This window comes from Hetaerina americana, unplaced genomic scaffold, assembly GCF_022747635.1.
Source record: "Hetaerina americana unplaced genomic scaffold, ioHetAmer1.1.p SCAF_7, whole genome shotgun sequence".
Lineage (NCBI taxonomy): Eukaryota > Metazoa > Arthropoda > Insecta > Odonata > Calopterygidae > Hetaerina > Hetaerina americana.
This window is the reverse complement of record NW_027287316.1, coordinates 65,029,293-65,049,118: the sequence shown is the minus strand read 5'-3', so window position 1 is coordinate 65,049,118 and position 19,826 is coordinate 65,029,293. Positions and strand designations below refer to the sequence as shown.

The 19,826-nt window shown below is 42.2% G+C and overlaps 1 protein-coding gene across 1 annotated transcript in view; it reads left to right on the top strand.

Moving 5' to 3' along the window:
* Positions 1–14,765, top strand: part of Pino (protein pinocchio) — a 367,078-nt gene extending 352,313 nt beyond the window's left edge. Inside the window, exons 3-5 of the mRNA XM_071594810.1 lie at positions 8,405–8,474; positions 11,400–11,658; positions 12,765–14,765. Coding sequence (XP_071450911.1) covers positions 8,416–8,474; positions 11,400–11,658; positions 12,765–12,938 — 492 coding nt within the window. The 5' untranslated portion in view covers positions 8,405–8,415 and the 3' untranslated portion in view covers positions 12,939–14,765. The remainder of the gene's footprint in view (positions 1–8,404; positions 8,475–11,399; positions 11,659–12,764) is intronic.
* The last annotated feature ends 5,061 nt before the right edge of the window (positions 14,766–19,826 follow it).

Below are 19,826 nucleotides of genomic sequence, written 5' to 3'. Positions count from 1 at the left end.
GGTTTGAATTTCCCTGCGCAGTTCCAGGCCTCCGTCCCTCCATCCTAAACCCCCCCTCTTCGCCGACTCATGGGCTTTGCCTTGAGATGACGCCAAAATCCACCCCCCCCCCTCCTTAGAATCTCCAATCCCTCAACCTCTTCGCCATGAAATAAGTATCAAGGGGTTTTAATAGTGTCGAGACTGTCTTGACGAAAATGAATTTGGCGGACATTTCGCATTCGTCAATTGTAACTTTGATAGAATTTGACTTTTACTCCGGGTAGGGAAGAAGGAAGGTTATCCTCGCCCTCCCCCCCTCGACTTTTTGCACTTTGTAGTACTCCTCGCCTCTCAGGCCCCTTTCTCTGTCTTTTCTCTCCACCCCCTTTCTCCTCCGTCCCTTCTTTCCCGCCCCGCTCTCCGCCTTCCTTCCTTTCGCGGCATTGCGGTGTCACCTGTTCCCGTGGTTACTTCTCTCGGGATATTAATCCCCGTCGCCACGTCCCTAGATGTTTATTTTCACTCCCCACCCCTTCTCTCTCCTCCCCGCCACCCTCAAAAACTCCAGCGCCGACACACGACCCTCTTGGGAGGGTGTGTTGACGTTTGACCGTATCCCCTACTTCCGTGAACATTTTAACTACGGGAGCGGTATCCTCTTTCTTCGTCGTCCTCCCACTTTCCTCATAACCGTTTGCCAACTCCAATTCCTCACTTTTGCGCGTTTTCTTTTGTCGTGCCTCATCATTGGTTAAAATTAAAATAAAAACGATCCCGCGGGATTGTTGTTTTTTCGTTCCTCCCTCACCGTAATATCACGTTTTTTCGTCGTCGAATTCCCGAGGCATCGGCGTCGTCTCGTCCTGACCGCGGACGAATAATCCACTCCTCTTTCCGCCGATGTGTGTTGCGGTCACGATGTTGCGACCGTCGTGCGTGTGTGCATCCCCTCCGCCCAGGGTCGTCGTGAGCGAAAAAAGGGTTCGGGTGGGGAGGAGGAGAGAAGGGGGGTCTCGATTTCGAAGCAGCGTCGGTGGTATTTTATTAAATTTTCGGGAGGTGGAAATCAATCGCCGGGGTCGTTCCCGGTCGACAGGAGGTGTACAGCCATTCTCTGAAGTCTGTAGCCAGTCAACGGTATGCTTGTGTATTGGGGAATTTGAAAACGTTCGCTGGGTTGTCGTGCATTTGGGTTGTACGAGGAACTGCGAGAAAAATTCGCGTGAGATACTCTGGCGGTGTCATCCGCTGGTGTGCACACAAGCGTAAAAACCGTTCGCCACGACCAAGATTCGAACCCGGATCTCTCAATGTCCGCGGTCTAGTGCTTAAGCCAGTTAAGCATGAGGGATTAAGGTCGCTTCGATATTTTCTCGTGATCTTGGTCGATCTTCCGATCGTATTCAGATGGATTGATCGTTTCCAATTGATCATTGCGAACATCGGGATGGGTTAAAGGTTTGGTGGAGGATTTTTGGCAGTTTTGAATGGCATAAAGCCCTCTTCCCCTTCCCGTGCCCAGGAACTGTTTATTTCTTCGCTCAGTGCGTCCATCGCTCCGCATAAACGCTTGGAAGCCCTCCACGACCTCGGCGACCGTCTCACTCAAGTCCGGCGAGCTCGCGAGCATCGTGCCTTCATCGTCATCGACCTCGGAGCTATGGGATCTCTTTTTGTTCGCTGTGACCTTTGGCAGAAAGGATTCTTCGCAGTTTCCCTTGCCCTTCCTTCCTGCTAAAACTAATCCACGCTATCATCCTCGCTCTTTTCTTTCGATTGCGTAAAGGATACGATGAGACAGGAACATTTTTTGTCCAGATTTTCGGGATCCAAATAGAGGGACCGCGTGGCCTTGACAATCGCATTCGTGTTTTTTTTCGCATGTGCGTTCATCTTCGCGGATATTCGTTCGGGCGAAGTAAACAAATCAGCGTGTCTGAATGGGTTGTTTTGGTAGCGGAAGATGCAAGAAGCGGAGACGGAACGCTTACACAGAATCGCTCCTCCCAAAGCTCTTACTTTCCTCAAGATAAACGTTTGGTGGTCATTTTTTTTTGAGCGTTCGGATAAAATATTGAGTGTTGCTCATAGGCAATCCTGGCTCGGATTATGTAATGTTCTCCTAAATCGGTGGTGCATGTACATCTGTTTTTTTAACGTAATTAAATTATAGGCGCATGCGGTTTATGATGATGAGATTTTAAAACTTTCACGATCGACTTGATTCATCTTAAGCACTTGACGGTACTTCTGTTTTTATTTTTTTTATAATGCTCCGTCGATATAGTTCTGTCGTTTTCACCGATCCCTGTGATGCTTTCTTCTCTCTCGGATGCTTCACTTTGATTTAACCGTAGTAATAACTCACTTTTATGTTTTGTGCCTCGCGATTCAATCAGTGATTTCGGGCTCGTTAATTGGCCGAATTAGTATACTGTAGTGCCACTAACTTTAAAAAAATGGTTTAATTTTTTCGCCTTCGCCGAGTGTAAGATACTAGCCAGCACTGGGTGTCACAGGTTAGGCCACGTATAAGCATCAGGCCCTTGAAAACTGTATATTGCAGATTAACACGGTATCCGTTCCCAACTGCTTTAGGACGTACCTACATTGAATAGTACGTACCTTGGGAGAGAGCGATGTCTTAAAATTAAGGCTATGCAATGTTAACTATTGATGTGTTTATTCAGTATCGATATTCAAATCTATATTGTTGTTATTATTTCGAGATCCTGAACCGTTGTCTCTCTTGTAGGTTTTCGCATTGTTGCTCTGTGCATGGAGGTTTTTACGGAATGTTTGCCGAAGATTTCGCCTAGCGGAGAGTCGTCTAGTATCGACGGATATCGCTATTGTCGTATCGGTGTCAATGCGTCCATCATCAAAAGTACCAATACCCTTTTTCCTTGGAGGCCTGGTGACCCCCCCCCTCTCCCCAACCGTTCGTTGGGGGAGGGCCAGCCGGGCGTTTTACTGTGCCAAGGGGACGATTTGCGGCCGAGCTTAGAGAAAACACAACAGTGCCCTACAGAAATAAAGGGTCGTGGGTGGGGGAAGCAGGAGTTGTTAAGATCGTCACTCCCCGCCCACGCATTTTCGGCATCTTGCACCTCACCCCTTCCTTACAAAAACTCGAGATTTTGACCTCCAAAATTTTCTAGCGCTTCCGACGTAAACAAAAGCTTGTATTCCCTCAGTAGAGGGATTCGATCGACGTTTGTAAGGATCCTCGTTTGCGTCGATTCAAATGATTCGAGGTTATTCGTTTCGATACTTTTTTTTTCTGCACCTTGCGCAATCGCCTCGAGGCGGTTTTATCGATAAGTTGCTATGACAATGCAAGGTGGTGTTCCGCAGAGCTGCGAGAAAACATTTTGGTTTAGCGAATGAAAAGAAGAAAGATTTCGAGGCCGGATTGAACTTAAGGTGATGGTGTCATTTTTTACGAGTTTTACGAGTTTACATGCGTGAAAAATGATCCAAGTCTGCAGGCAAAAAAATGGGGATGTAATGGGAGAAATCGACAAGCGGATGGGAATATTCCATTGCTTAATCGTTTTACCCCTGACAAAACATAACTGTAAGGCAAGCAGAAGTAAGGGGGAGGGGCTTAGCGCTTGAAAACATTTCCCCTTTTATGAATTTTTTTCATCCCATTTTCATGGCCGTTGCCGTAACATACCCCACCACGCCCTCGCAGTGGGAATGCTGCGCACTTGTGGAAGACGTTGATTGAGAGCAAAAGAAACTCCGAGACGAGGCGAGGAGTAATTGACAGTGTCAGTCGTCTTTTGGTAAGCCAATCTGGCCCGTCCCGACTGACTCGTCGGATCTTAATTCAATTATGCCAAAGCTATTGCTGGAGAAAAATTTAAGTCCCGCTGGATTAAGGAAAGGGACTCTTCGCGAGGGATGGGGGCCGAGGCCTTGCCGTTTTTCTTTCATCGCCCTCTTAGAAAAAAAGGTATTTTTCACGTGATGCGAGAGGTGAATTTGTTGTCGAGTTGAACGGACGCAAACCTAATTTTCGCATCCTCCGAAAAACCCTTTGGAATTGTAAGGTCTGGGAGAGGGGGTATATTTTGGCACGTGACATCCCCCTTCCCCTACACTCTTTGCCCCTCTGTGTGTGTGTGGTTTAATTTTTATCTAGTGCCAATTTCGAAGTTCTGAGAAGTGTCATCCGCCACAACCCTATTTCTCCTCCATCCCCGCGTCGGGATGAAAGATGGATTGTTTGAAGCGAAAATAATAGCTTCAGGATGGGCGAAAAATCTAGTTAGCCAGCGACACCTTGCTCTACTTCTCTTCGTCTAGGTCTCCCTGGTCACCCTCTCTTTTTATCACTCACTCAATTCCCGACTCCGTATTTTGTATTCGCGGCCCCATTTATTTTTGAAGGCAGGGTTCCCTAATCGTTTCGGTCTCTCGTCAAAGAGTTTTATGAGGATCGGGGCGAACTCTCGTGTTTCCTTCCATACGTGTGAAGTGTTCGTGGTTCTCCTCCCTACCTCGTTTTTAGCCACAAGGTTGGACGCGAACGTTTCGTTAGGTTTTCCACGGTCAACTTGGAATTGCATCAGCGGATGATCGAGTTTTTAAGAGCTCTTGAGTCGTTAAAGCCGAATTAAAAGAAAACATTCCGGATCAGCCGATAAAACTGTGGAGGCTTGAGTCAAAGAAGACATTTTATGTCTCGAGGAAGGTGTGGGAGATCCCGAGTTGTCCATGTCCTACATATAAACGCCCGAAAAAGATATAATATTGTGAAAATCCTATGACCCTTGGCCTGTTTTTGTGTTTTGGAGACTACTGTCTCTATTCAGTTCGAAATAATAATATTTCGAGTAGCTTAATGTTTCTGTTTGTAACAGAAAATCTCTGTATCGTTTTCTTGAATACGGTCATACCCTTAACTACTATATGTGCAAATAACTAGACCATCTGGCTTAGTAATTTGCTCATAGAATATCGCTATCAGTGGTATTGTTGTTCACGTTCAGTAGATGGAAATAACGATTCATTTTAATGCAGTAGTGCCATTATGTAGGCTAATGCCGACGCCGGGTTTCTCTCCACCCTTCATCCTTTCCTATCCATCCCCTATGGCGCAAATGACCTCAGCTGTCGGTCGCCTCCCCTCAAAACTACTACTACTACTCAAAACAATTTATAATAGAACTAGGGCCTTGGGCTTCATATCTCCATCCGAGTCTTATCTATAGTGAATACTGTGTCATCATAAAGAGCTGTAAATTACCAGATATCGAAGCATATTGGCCTACTATGTATTTCAATAATGCGTGTTAAGTCAATTATTAAACTTTCATACTCTTCCCGGAAACTAAGAAGGGCCAATAACATGATGTTAGTAGCTGAATTTCCTATTCATCTTCTCGCCGACTGTTTAATCTGGAGTCTTCGCTTAGGTCAGCAATCGAATAGAAAATTGTTCAATATTTATCTGTGAAATGTCTCGTGAATTTTGTAAAAGTCGGGTATTTGAGAGTGAGCGTTGATTACTAACGAGTGTGATGTTTTATGAACTGCGTTTCAAGTCTTTGCTCCTCTTTGTTGCACGATATTACCTAGGCAGTTTTTAAATGTTTTAACTATATATCAACCTTGTTATATGGACCAAAAGGAAAACAAACGAGGGAGTGCTAGGCATGTTTGGGGGGGGGGGGTAAGGAGAGGGGATTGTTGGGAAAAATCATAAGGAGGCAAGAAAAATGGATAAAAAGCGTATTGATCGGCAGTGGGATGTTGAAGACTGTGATAGATGGGAGAATGTTAGGCAAACGAGAAAAGGGCAGGAACAGGATATTGGACGGGATGAAGGGAAGAAGGAAGTACACAGAGATGAAGAGGAACTTTAGTAGGGTGGGATATTGGGTTGTGTTTTGTTAGGGGTAACAAAATATTTATTTGGTAGTTGTGTCCATCCAAAACCTACTTTAACCAGTACATTACCTAATAAATCTACCTTGTTAGATTTATTTGCCACGTTAACTCAAATGTAAATGAAACTAAGTTCTGCAGTTTTCGAGAAAGACTTCAATAAAATTAAAAATTATTAAAATAGTTGGGCAAAAATTAGAGCACTTGGAACAGTTGACCTACCTCGGTAGTGTTTTGGTACCAAATTGTCTAAGAAGTAGGGACATCGGAAGAGAATTGCCTCAGGCAAAGAAGCTTTCACAAGGAGTTTGATGTCTTGGACGTTGGGTAAGGAGCTTAAGAAAAGATTAGTGAAATCTTTGAAATGGAGCATCGTTTTGTAAGGCGCGGGAACGCGATTGTTGAAACGAGGTGGTGGGTGTATGTATATTGAAGGCTTTTCAGATGTGGACGTGGGGAAAGATGGGATAGGTGAAATGGACGGAAAACAAACGAGGAAGTGCTAGGCATGGTGAGGGAGGTGAGTGGATTGTTAGGAGAAATCATACGGGGGCAGGAAAGATGGATGGAGAGCATTTTGATTGGAGATGGGATGTTGAAGACTGTGATAGAGGGGAGGATATTAAGCAAGTAAGGAAGGGGCAGAAATAGGATAGGGATGTTGGACGGAATGAAGGGAGGGAGGAAGTACATAGAGATGAAGAGGGATTTTGTTGTAGAGTAGGATGTCCGGTTGTGTTTTTGTTCGGGAAGGCACAGAAATTTACGTCCGGGAAACAGAACGAATGCGTCTGTCAATCCAACACCTTGCTTGAATGGTAGGTTTCTAATTATAATAGCCTCAATGCTACTTTGTAAACAGTGTTACCGATTCATCCTTCAAGGGTCAGCAGTTGGAGAATTCTATTTTTTTTATACGTAATGGTGCATCCTTGGCGTAATGCAACTCCCGTATGCACTGCTGTCAAACTGCTTATGTTCTTAATTTCGCCATCGGTATGTAATTTCGAAACAGTCACCAAATAAACCGCCATTTATTTCAAGATCATGCGGAGTATCTTTCTAGGGTAACCTTTTTTTATGGTGTCAGTTTACCGCGAATCACCGAATGTAACTCTTGCAGTTTTCGCGAGATCCGTGAGATCCCACGGACTAACAATGAATCATTTGAAAGTTAAAATTCGGTTTCAAAATGGTGTCTTTACAACGATCCATCCCTTAGAACTTCTCCAAACTGAGAAATCTGTCGAATAAAGATCACCGTATCAGCACTGCTCGGAAATTCGTATGTATTCGTTTTTTCATCAGTTTTTAATTTCATTGTTTTTTTTCTGTACCACTCTGGATGCTTTAAAAGTTCAAATTTGTGAATCAAAAACTCCACTGTGTTTGCATCGACGTTGTAACAATGGACACGAAACAATGTTCCAGTCCACCAACCCCCGCGCTGCAACGCTCTCCCCTCCCCTCTGTTCTCCCTCCCCCTTTTCATGCACCTATGCTACCCGTTCGTGGAAAATTCCACAGGCTCGGGAAAGAAAGGATGAGAGCAGGGGGGGATGGTAAAGGGGGTGGGGCAAGGGAGATGGAAAGGGTGGCCGGCGGTCCGCGTTGGAGGTCGGGCGGGCTCTCTTGTTGTATGCTGCGGGGGTGGCTTAGCCGTCAGACTGAAGGGGGGGAGGGGTGGGAGAGGAAAAGAGAGAGAGAGAGTGGGGGGAGGAGCACAGCGTAGGCGCCAGACCGTAGGGGAGGGCAGTTTGTGGGTGGGGCCGCTAGATGGAAGCACAGGCTTGGGAATGTTTCTTTTTTATCATTCCTTCCCCCCCTCCAGGCTTCCGTTCCCCCCTCCCCTTCGTCCTTTTGCTCCCCTCCTCTCACCAGGCAGGCTCGTGGCGAAAGCGGACGGCAAACAACCAGTACAGCATTCGTCGGCGAACTGTTCGGTCGTGCTCTGAGGAACCATAAACATTGTGGATTACGAAAAGTGCTATCGTCCGTGGACATAGACAAGCAGACTTGAAGGAGAGTCGGATTGTTTTGGCTTCTCTTTTCCCTGGCGTGCTTGACGTAAAGGGTGAGGATTTTTACTTTGATTCCGCGATTGGTTCGAGTTCACGCATCTTTTGCGCCCAAATAGTCGCGCCTTCTCGGATCGACTGAGGAGAGAGGAGCGGAAATTTTATCGGGCGTGGTTCCGATTCAAATTTCAAACGGTCTCAAGTTCCGTCTCCGCTATGTCTTAGCGGCGACTCCGCGGCAATATCGTGGGGCGGGTTTGCGAAGTTGATCGTTTAACCTCTTGTGTTCGTAACTGTCGCGGAGTACTTTTGAAGTGTACGAGAGTGAAAGAAAGTTACGATCGATGTTTGATGTATTCGCGTTGGCAATCGGTTACGTAAACATGCCGCCACGGAAATATTTCGTGTCACAGTTTGTTTTAGTTTAAGTGTGTTCTTTCAGAGTTTCGGGTTGTATGTTTGAAGTTGCGAATTTTAATTTCTTGATTTTTTTTTCATTCCAGATCCATCCAACATGTCACTGACAAGTGTGCAGCCTCATGATCCATTCGGAAGGAGGAGAAGAATAATCAAGTAAGTCGATGGTAGCTTTTAGTTATTTTCTCTCTCTCTCTCTTCGAACTTTGGGTGTTGTTGTGCCTGTACGCCGTGTTAGGTGCAGTGTGGTCGGGCGTTGTGGACTTAATCACTCGCTCGAAGGTCGCCAATTTAGAACTGGGAGAATTCCTGCGAGAGTATGGCGCGAATCATTTTCCTGTCGCGGACACATTATTTTATTCTTGATGAGAAGAACGTTCTCGACAGTCCCGCAGCTAGGTAAATGTGACTTAGGAAAGTCGGCGAAAAGTTTCCCGCAAGGAGTTAACCCACTAGAACTGTTGACCGACGACATCCGCTCCAGCCCCCCACCATCTCCGACTGAAGCCAGCTTGCCTGCTTCCGCCGACGATTTTGAAAAACCGCGCAAATGCCGCGCCGTAGACAAGGTTGCGTGCATCGCAAGTTTGCGAGAGTGAACAGAGTTTTATTTGTAACGTAATACCGCGACTTTGTCCGCCCGTTATGTTTGTTATATCCTCGATAAAATTATTGAAGAATTAAATAATGCGGACGACCCACAATAATGTTTTCATTATTACGATAAGTGTTGTTATTGATGGTTGCAGCTTATACAACGATACAACCATACATTTCCTTGCCTTTACTCACAAAACAAAACTTAACATCCGACGCTATGGTGAACCTTAATTCAATTCCGCATTCTACCTTTCTCCTTTCATTACGTTCAGCATGCCTAATCCTTCCCTTCGCTTGCTTTGCGTCCCCACCGGTATCACAGCCTTCAACTTACGTTATGCCAATCAAAACACCCTGTAGTCATCTCTCTCCTTCATCCTTCGGGTTTCTCCCATTTCCTCTCTCCTCCCCGCCATGCCTAGCACTTCCTCGTTTATCTTACTTTCCGTGCATTTCATCCTTTACATTCTTCTCCACACCCCATGTCCTCCGTCCCTCCTACTGCTATAACCATTCGGTCCAAAACACTTCCGAGAAAGGCAAACTGTTCCACTTGCTCTAGTTTTTGCCCTCATGTTTTAATGTTTAGGTTGGCTGTCGACTTTCTTGAAAACCTCATCACAAACTTTGTTTTGTTTACATATATTCTCATCCCATGCCTATCGTACGCCTTCTAAAAATCCACGAAGCAAGCGAATACATCCTTATTATATTCTATGTCTTCTCCATTAGTGATTACTGTTACGGCATCTCGCTTGCCTCTCCCCTTACTGATTCCAAAGTGATCATCCCCTGAGTAATCATTTGCCTTCCTTTGTAGACTTTCCATATCATCGCACTTTGTCTTCCACCCCTCTTTTTTTACCCCCGATTAGTCTCTTTCCTCCGTTTTCAATTAACTTATTTGTACTTTCTTCTACCGAACTCGGAGATAGGTAGAATTTTTTTATTGTAACATCGAAATTTATTGACATCCTCGTGTGTTTCGAAAAGTGTGTAGTGTCAATAGCTCGTGTAGCTATTTTAGCTCGTATCTGTTTTGTGACGTAAAAATGTTCCTGAAATATGAATGCTCGGCTCTCAAGTTTAATTGTGGTTTCGAGTAAACGGCCAATTGGCATTAACGTACGCGCGCCTTCCTTGAATGCGGATGTCGAAATGAAGGCGGTTGCATCTGAAACAAGTACGTGTTCGTGCAGTCTTTCTGTACGGCGGACTGTGGCCAACGATCCACGAGTCCTTGACTACCGAAGAAAACAGGAAAAAGTCTTTTAAAAATATTCGAATCGTTGCGTAGACAAATCTGGAAACACTTATAATTGGCTTTTTTTTGACCGGGGAAACGGGGGGAAAGTAGATGGAAAAACTTGTTTCCCTGCACGCTTTTTCCCTCAAAATCCACACAGGAATAGTCTCACTTTCAAATTTTCATGCCCGCAAAGTTTTCGTGGTTGTTTAGGACAGAGAAGCGAATGTGTCGAGGAGAAATGTTGACTATTCTTTCGAAATATCGTGAAAATAAATTTTTATGCGAGAAAGTCGTGATTGCAGTGGTTTTTTTGTTAATCTTTGCAGTCACCGACAGCTTTCGTCATCAGAATATCGCGCTCGCTCGTTGATTCTAAGTTTTTTCGCAATCGTCTCATTTTAATTGGTGTTTCCGCCGAGTGAATTCTTATTGTGCGCGTTCCATGGGAATCCTTATGACAAGCAGAAGGTGGCCGGTCGGGGAATCCCATGGACTCTCCCGGCCAATTGGAATTCCGGAGAGCGATAGGAAAGTGAAAAACAAAAGACCGGTGTCCTAGCGTCGCGCGCGCAATAGAGTGGCTGGTCCTTCGGGAAAAGCGTACTACTTCTGCTCTAGGAATGTTATTCCGCGATTGAAAATCGGAAGGGGAGAGGAATACATAGAGGGAATTGTTTGATGGTTAACGTGTTCGAAGAAGATCTCTAACCACTTGGTTTATTTTTTTATATTTTTTTCGTTTTTCGGTGAATGGGTTGGAGCACAAGTCGTGAGTTGGATATTATTCTTTTGTTTATGAGCCGCTTTATAACAAACTAACGAAATGTTATGACGGAATTCCGCGAAGTTTCTGAAGAGACAGTTTTATTCGTTTGTGAAGCTAGTACGAAGACTAGGAGAAATTGCTGGGTGTCTTAGAGACAGAAGAGCGTGTATGAATCAGTTCGTGTGTGTGTGAGAGAGGAAGAGAGAGTGAGGCAGATGTGCGAAAAGCAGGCTTGGGAAGAGGAGTTGTCGAGGGAATTGATAAAAGGTTGTCATGTCACCTGAATGACCCAAAAGCGGGAGTATTTTCTTGACAATAGCCTCTCCCGAAAGATTTTAAGGGTTTGTGTGTGTGTGAGAGAGAGAGAGAGAGAGAACCAGGGAAGACAAATGCCCTTGTGTATCTCAAAACTTCGCCGGGTGAAGCTGAGTCCCCTGACGTGGTCCATTTTCCTCTTCCTTCGCAGCAACGCACCCAAGGGAGTAGACTCCCTGGAGGACGGAGGCGAGGTTGGCTCCGAGGGTCACCCGCACTTCCCGGAGGTGGTGCTTTCCATCGAGGAGGTGCGTGCCCAGCTCCAGGAGTCATGTTTCTCCTGCGGCGTGTCCTGGCGCGAGGAGCACGTCTCCCTCGACTGCGGGGAATGTGGCGGATACGCCCTCTCGAGACCGTGCCCTCGCTGCAGCGGCCGGTGTCAGACGGAGTGGAGGCGCAACCTCACCCTGGTGAGTAGTGGTAGCATTGGTGGTGAGGATCTGCCCCAGAGGCGAAGGGGGAAGTGGCCCCTTGTGTCATGAATCTTTCACGTAGGTGACCACAACTTTTCGCGTTGGAACCTCCTGCCATACACCATGCCGGTGGCTTACGGGATAGATGTTGGGACAATAAATATGAATTTCTTGCTTCTGAAGGAAAAATATTTCTTTCACCTCGAATGGTCGAAATACATCTCGCATCCTTCTCGGCTTGCCAAAACAGAGAGTGTAAAAAAATGTGTGCGGAAAAAATTTCGCGACTCTTTTGATTTTACTGGCGGCATATTCTCATGGATTGATTAATTTGTGGATTCTCGAAAGTACGGAATTTATCTCTCTTTGCTAAATTGCATCCGGGGGGAACAGTAATTGTTTTGAGTTTGGAGCTTATGATGTAAACTCATCGTAAATGTCTTCGGTGTGATTTTTTTCATCGCCTTTGGAAACGCAGCGGGTTCCCTCCCTTCCCGGAGCGTCAAAAGATCCTCTGGGCCTTCCTTCCGTGTGAAATAAATTCATAGCCGACACACTTATGATATCCAAGCGACAACCTTAGTTGCTTTCCCCTCTTCCACGCCAAGAAAAATCGCCGCATGCTGGAGAGAGATCGAGATTCGAATCCGGCCGAAACTGTTGTGGACAAATTAATGATCCTCTTATTCGCTCCATATGAACTCTTTTTAATTTTTCTACGCCATGAGTGTATGTTCTCGGGTTAAGTGTATACTCCTGCAGATTTGTTTCCCTAATTGCATTTTTCCTGCACCGAAAAAAATGATTTTGTTCATTAAAATTAAACTAAGATGAAACGTTTGAAACTTAAATCCATAAATCCGCTCATTTTCATTTTCAAAAGCCCACTCACATTGTTAAGCAGTTCGTTTATATCGAACGACAGCGAATTAGAGTGAATGAAATAATTTAATATTAATTAACACCTCTTCAATATCCTGTGCTTCAATCATGCATAGTTTTTTTTGCCTTGGTCATGAGTGAGCAATTATACTGCCAAAGGTATTCTGCTTGTTTTGCCATTATTATTGGCATTGCATTAACCCCATTGTGGTCTTCCACAGTCGCATGCCTCTGGTAAAGCTCGCTGGGAAGGTGTGTGTGGCCTGCCTGAGGACGAAGGAGCCCCCACTGCTGTTGTCCTGACATCCCTTCGAGTCCTTGGTCAGGTTTCATCCGAAGCTGACCAACTGAGCAGTCGGCTGGGTGCCCTCTCCCCTATTTCATCATCAACATGACCACGCAGTCATTCACCATTGGGCAAAGGAGTACCGAAGCGGAGATGGAGTCACCCATCAGACCTTTGCCACAGGGTTTCCAGCAAGGAACTCTGACAAACAAAAGACTGTTGATGTTCAAGCTGGTCACTTCCTCGTGGTGCAGTGTGATGTGAAATAAAAAAGTGACTGGAAAGATAACAACAGAAATTTTTGCATTGGCTGCTTAATGACCCTTTAAACGTGTTTAGAGCAGTTGATCTGATCTTCATGCATCTCACAGAATGAATAATAGTGTATGAAGTAGAAGCTACGCCATGTCTCAGAAATAGAAGTGATAAAGAGAGGAATGGGACTTCCTTTTTAAGTGAGTGACAAGACTTATATATGGTCTTCTCAGCGACGACCAACATCATCATTATGTGAGAAAAATGTAAATATTAAGTAGGGTAATGCAGGGTGGAGGACAACCATGTAGCTTGTGCTTGCAGTAAGGGAAGCCAGCCCGATACGTTTTGCTTTACTTTTTTCACACGTATGAATGTTGTCTTTCTGGGGGGTCATTTTTTTTACCTGTATTTGATTAAATTACTTTTTTTTACGATGCATTTTTTCCTACGAAAGAGTTGTCGTAATTGCTTAGATTTAACACTGAAGTGTGTAAAGTACTGAATTTTGTTCATGCTCTTTAGGGCATTATTATTTCACTCGGTTGTATTAGCAAGATTTTGTTTTCAATGGCCCCATTGTTTCCTTTGTACTAACAACTTTTTTTTAATATGTAACGATTCCTAGGCTTTCGTGTCAAAATAAATGCTCACCGTAGCCATGGTTTTTTCATGTCATCTCCGTGTTAAATCAAATTTCATAGAAAGTTCGTGTGTGAGCCTCTTTGATCTTTGCTGTTATCCCACACAGTGCTCATGACGTAAAAGTGCATTCTATTATCTTGCATTCTTTTTATAATAAAAACACTCTGGTCAGAATTGTTAGTTGACCATTTTTTTTTCAAATTTTTGTTATCAAAATGTTGTAAACGAAGCATAAGGAAACTTGTTGAGTAGTTGAGGGTATACATTTAATGCGAATGAATTTCCTTCAACCCTATATCTCCCCATTTTTGTGTTGTTATCGCCACTATTAGAGAACTTGAAAACTGTTTCAAATCGTAATATAAATTAAAAAGAGCATCGAAATGAATAATTCAAGTATTATCAAGTGCCAACATCCAAATTTTTTATGGGTGATGTATCCTTGTCTGTAGGAAATTCCTAGATGATGTACAATAGGCATTTAACAAATATGTTGAGAGTTAATTTGAGAGAGGGCAGGTGAGTCTGAGAGTAAACATCTTGAAGTTACCGAAGAAAAGCAGTTGTTGTGATTTTTGACTGAGACTAGTGTGCTCATGAAGTTGGGTGATGCTTTTTACACAATTTTCTTATTTATGCTTCACCGCAAATATGCATCATTGTCTTCTCCTTGTGCTGTTAATTATCTTTCAAAGACTGACTGACTGATTGTATTAATGGCTGTAAATAATTTATGTTTCAGTGCTTTTTTTTATTGAATTACCCTCTATATATATTCTCCAAAAGATCTTTATATGTAACCATCATCACCTTGTCCTTATCTATTTCTTTTCCACGGATTTACTCTTTCTTTCCCCACCAAAAGCCTTGGCATTTCATGTTAACGAAATGCCCTCTGTTATAAAACATGCGCTGATAAACATTGGGAAGAGTAAATGGAGTGTACTCATTTAAGGCTGTTGTTTGTATATAGCCTGCAGAATGAGCAGATTGTATAGATTAATTTTATTCAAAATATAAAGTATCTACACCAAAACAGTATGTCATTTTTATTGGAAACCTTATTCCCATTTTTTTATACTATATCCTTGAATCTTCATTTCCTCTTGAATGGAAATTATATGAATGCCAACGAGATGGTGGAAAGGTATTATGTTCAACTTCTGAGAATTAAAGAAACCTGAAAAGTATAAGAAAAGACTACAGTAACATATTGGCATAAAATAAGTAATAAAAACGTCTTTAAAAGATAAAATATTTTGTAATATTAAGATGTAGAACCTGAATATTGTATTGGCAAGCTAAAAGAAAAAATTTAGATGTGTATAGTAATTCCTTGTTAGATCATTACAAAGTTTTTCCTGTCTGGAAAAAGCACTTGGGATGCATTGTGCTGGTGGCATTGACTCAAAATTGCTCCCTTTGCACTTCACTAAATACCTGACATTCTCCCTTCTTTCGAGTTGTCATAATTAATTAGATAAATGTAGAAAATGGTATTTAAACATTTTGCTTTTAGGGGCCTATCTGTAAGGCTCTTCTCTGTATTGATTGACTTCTAATCCTACTGATGCTTAAAATCCAATGCTATAAAAGCTTTTTAATATCATTGCTGGGATCATGAATGTCCTTTCATATTAAGATATTTATCTTCTGTCTCAACATCTCGGGAAGGAAATGAAAGCAACTTTTACAAGTCTAATGAGGCTCCATGATGCTGGTTTGAATGTTCATGACATGACAATGTTCTATTGATGTGGTATCCAGACCATTACAAGCGGAAGCCATTAAACTGAGTAAAGCACCTGGAAACAGATATTCCATATGAAGGTTCAACATCAGTTGAGTATGTCATTTATTGGATGACATCTAGACACCAACACTGACATAATATAGGTAGTCATCAAAGAATTTAATCAAGGTAATGAATTTTTCAAATGATCAGGCTGGTAGCAAAGCCTCAAGAAGTTCTTCTGGCTTTAAAACTTGGTTGAAATATATCGCATGAATATGAGTTTGACATTTTTATGATATTTACATGTGAATAATTTGAATGAGTAGTATAAATGATATATATTTACAAAAACACCTACATATATACATCTGTGTGTACATCAGGAAGCAGCCAGACAATCATCATGGCCCCATGGCAAAATTCCAGTTAGATAGTCTGAAAAGTCTTAGAGCTTTTCTTTGAGTGTTTAACAAAGGTTTCACTGTAGGTAAATGATGGAATTAATTAGAATTGATTAGATACCTCCTCACAAAGGTCAGCTTTAAATGTGTGTGGTATTAATGAATGATGGACAGACCTTGCTTCACTGAAGACTTCATTGTCATTGGCACCTAAACAACAATAAAATGAATTGGGATATTCCTAATCATATGGATTCCTTTTCCATGGAACTCCAGTGGCTGGGTCTCCTAAAATACCAGGTTTCACTAAAGGTCACTTTGGTGATGTCTACCCTTCCCCACTACACTTTATTGGCTAAGGTTTGACTGGCAAATGCCAATGGCCAAGGGCTGTAGCCTCTTCATTCAAGGCCTTTGACTGTACATGTAGTATATAAAAAGGTTTAGAGAAAATAAAACTCTTTGTACCTCTCACCAATTGTATTCCTCTTCTGTATTGCAAAATTGTGTTAATGATTCATTTTGATCATTTCATCATTTATAAATCGTTCCCTTTCAAGCTAGGGAAAACCAAAGAAAACCTGCTTTTGTAGGTTTAATTAGGAAACAGCTACCTTGTAACAGTCCTTTCCATGTTAATAGATCCTTGCATATTCTAAGAGATTGTTGATTTTGCCTAGTTTGCATGTATAAATCATTTTCATACATGCTATCTTGATCCTGAGATGTGTTAAATATTTCTCATTTTGTTAGTTTATTCCACCACCATGTCACAACCATATTCACTCTTGTCTTTCTCAGTATACTCATATGTCTCAAACCATATTCTCCTCTTACATGCATCTGTTTCATTAATTTGATTCTCCTTCATTCTCTCAACATGATCAAACTAACATAGCACTCCTCTTTCATGCATGTCTATTTTTTTGTGAATTTAACACACATACTTTCATTAATCATCCATTCCTCACCCATCTTCCATATGTTTGTCATGGACTCCCTTCAAATGTCCCACACCTACCCCATGTGGATAGGATAATATCAAATGGAATGTGATTTTCAAAATACTAGAAGTGGTTAGAATGGACTACAATGACAGAAGAATAATCCATTGCCTCTACAGTAATCAAGGTAGCATTCATTAAATAAAAAATGAAAGGAAACTAGAAGCCCAAATAAGCAATACCTAAGCAAGGATGCAACAACCTCTGGCCAGTACTATTCAACCTACCCGTTGATGAGGTAATAAAAGAAGCACATGAATTGAGCATAAAAGATGTCAAGGTGAATAGCAAAGGGATCAACATACTCCGGTTTGCAGATGACATTGCTGTAGTTGAAGAAAAAGGAGAGGACCTGCAAGCAACCCTGAATGCTTTGGACCAATTACTTCAGGAATATGATTTGGGTATCAGCAAGAAGACATCAAAAAACCTTGTCCCTGGAGGAGAGAAGCTGAAGACAGATATCATAATTTAAAAAGCAAAATGAGAGCAATTTATCAACATATCTGGGCAGCAGTATAACTTGGTATGGAAGAAGTTTGGCTGGCATTAGCTAAAGAATAGCTCAAGCTAAGAATGTGTTCATGAAGAAGAGGTATCTATTATGTTTAAAGAACCTGTTGTTGCAGATAAAGCAGTTCTTTAAAATGTATGGAGCATGGCACTCTATGGAACTTGGGAAAAGTGGAATAGCAAAAAATAGAAGCGTTTCGAAAATTGTGGTGAAGTAGAATGCTGAAAATCAAATAGGCAGAGAAATAATAAGAATAATGCATTTATTTGTGTGGATATTTGTTACATATTCATGCATACACAAATATAGGGCACGTCAGATATAAATTTCACAATTATATATATACGAGGGTCATCCGGAAAGTAGTACCCGTTCGTGAAATAAAGACACAAAAGTAAATATTAACAAACATAAAAAATTTTATTTGAAAGAGGATACTTTAAACTACTTCTCAACATAATCTCCAAGCAAATTAAGGCATTTGTCATAACGTGTGACAAGTTTCTGTATTCCTGCTGCATAGTCCTTCGCCGCCAGCTCATTGAGATACGCGAGGGACCCATCTTGCACAAATTTTTGCATAATGCAGATGGTGTTTAACAATTTCATGAACAATTGTTCGAGAAACATTGGGAAAATGCTCACAGATGTCATCAATTGTGACGCGCCGATCGTTCCTCACGAATTCGTCAACTGAGCTCACCAGTTGGTCTGTAATGACAGACGGTCTCTCCGAACGCTCATCGTCGTGTGTGTTCCCCCTCCCCATGTTGAAGTTGCGACACCACCGCCGAACAGACGACTCGTCCATTACATTGTCTCCATACACCTCCTTTAATTGGCGATGAATATCACATGGGCGAACGTTTCTTGCATTGAGGAATTTAATCACTGCCCTCACTTCACAACTGGCGGCGTTCTCAATTTTTTTAAACATTGTAAACAATCACAGAAACAACACAGGCAATGCTAGCGTCACGCAACTTGGCTCAGAGAAGGCAGACAAGCCACTGAAGCTATCTGACCTCGTCCAGCGGCTACTCGCGTCGTCAGCACTTCATGCGGCACGAACGGGTACTACTTTCCGGATGACCCTCGTACCAATACACTAGTATATTTACATATTAATTGGCTAAACCGGAATTGATGTGTAGTGACAATTCCAGGTATTCATTTACAGAATAGAACATATTATTTTTTAATAGGTTGAACAGCTTTTTCTTGAAAATAGGTGCTTTTGTTTCATATTTGATTTCATGGGGAAGTTTATTGAATAACCTTAAGCCCATTGCTTGGGCCCATGGACAGTATTGTGTGTTCTGACAAATGGCTGGTGCAGGGCATTGCAGGTTCTTGTATAGTGACTATGGTAATCGTGGTTGGACTTGTAATGGGAAATATTACCCTTTGCATGTAAGATGACATTAAATATATATATGCAAGGTACTGGTAATAAACCAAGTCTTTTGAAGAGAGGTTTAAATGGTGCATCGCAAGGAGCATTGCTCATAATATGTATCCTCTTTCGGATTTTGAAGATTATGTCCACATGGGGAGAGGAACCCAAGAAGAGGACTAAAAGTAACTCGAGAATAAAATTCACCACAGTGTAAATGCATAGAAGGACCTCTAGATTTACAGAATATTTAATATTTCTAATAAGGAAGCATAGGAAACTTAACTTTCTGCGTAATTTGAAAATGTGTTTCTCCCAAGACATGTTTCTATGCAGGATAACTCCCAGGAATTGGGTACTGGAATTTTGGGGAATGCTTACACCTCCTACATCTACTGAGATTGCAGTGGAAACTTTGTTTTTATTAGTGAAATAAATCAGGCTGGACTTTTGGGTTTTAGGAAGTTAAGAAGACACCATTCACTGAAATTCTGAGCTACTTCAGCTGCTCTTTCTGTCAAAGTGTTCACTGAGGAGGCTGATACAATAATATTTGTATCGTCAGAATACATTAACGGGTGTATTCCCTTAATGGACTTAAGCTTATCTGGTAGATGATTGATATAAATTAAAAATAAAATAGGGCCAAGTAAAGAATCCTGGGTAACACCCAGTGTTACTTCTCTACCTGGAGAAATAAATTTGGAGCCATTTCTTGAGAGTTCCACATGCTGATGCCGTTCACTTAGATATGATTCAATCCATTTGTAGGGTGGGCCTCTAATACCATAGCATTTCAGTTTATACTAGAGTAGTTGATGATTGACAAAGTCAAAAGCTTTAGTGAAATCATAAAAATAATCCCAAAGTTTCAGTTCTATTATCCAATCCTAAAAGTATTAGATTCACTATGTGGTTGTTGTAGTGGACCTTGTTTTTCTTAATCTATGTTTGAGATGTGGTTAATAGGTTATATGTTTCAAGATATGATACTAGACGGTGATAGAAAACTGTTTCAAATATTTTCCCCAACTGGTTCAAAAGGGA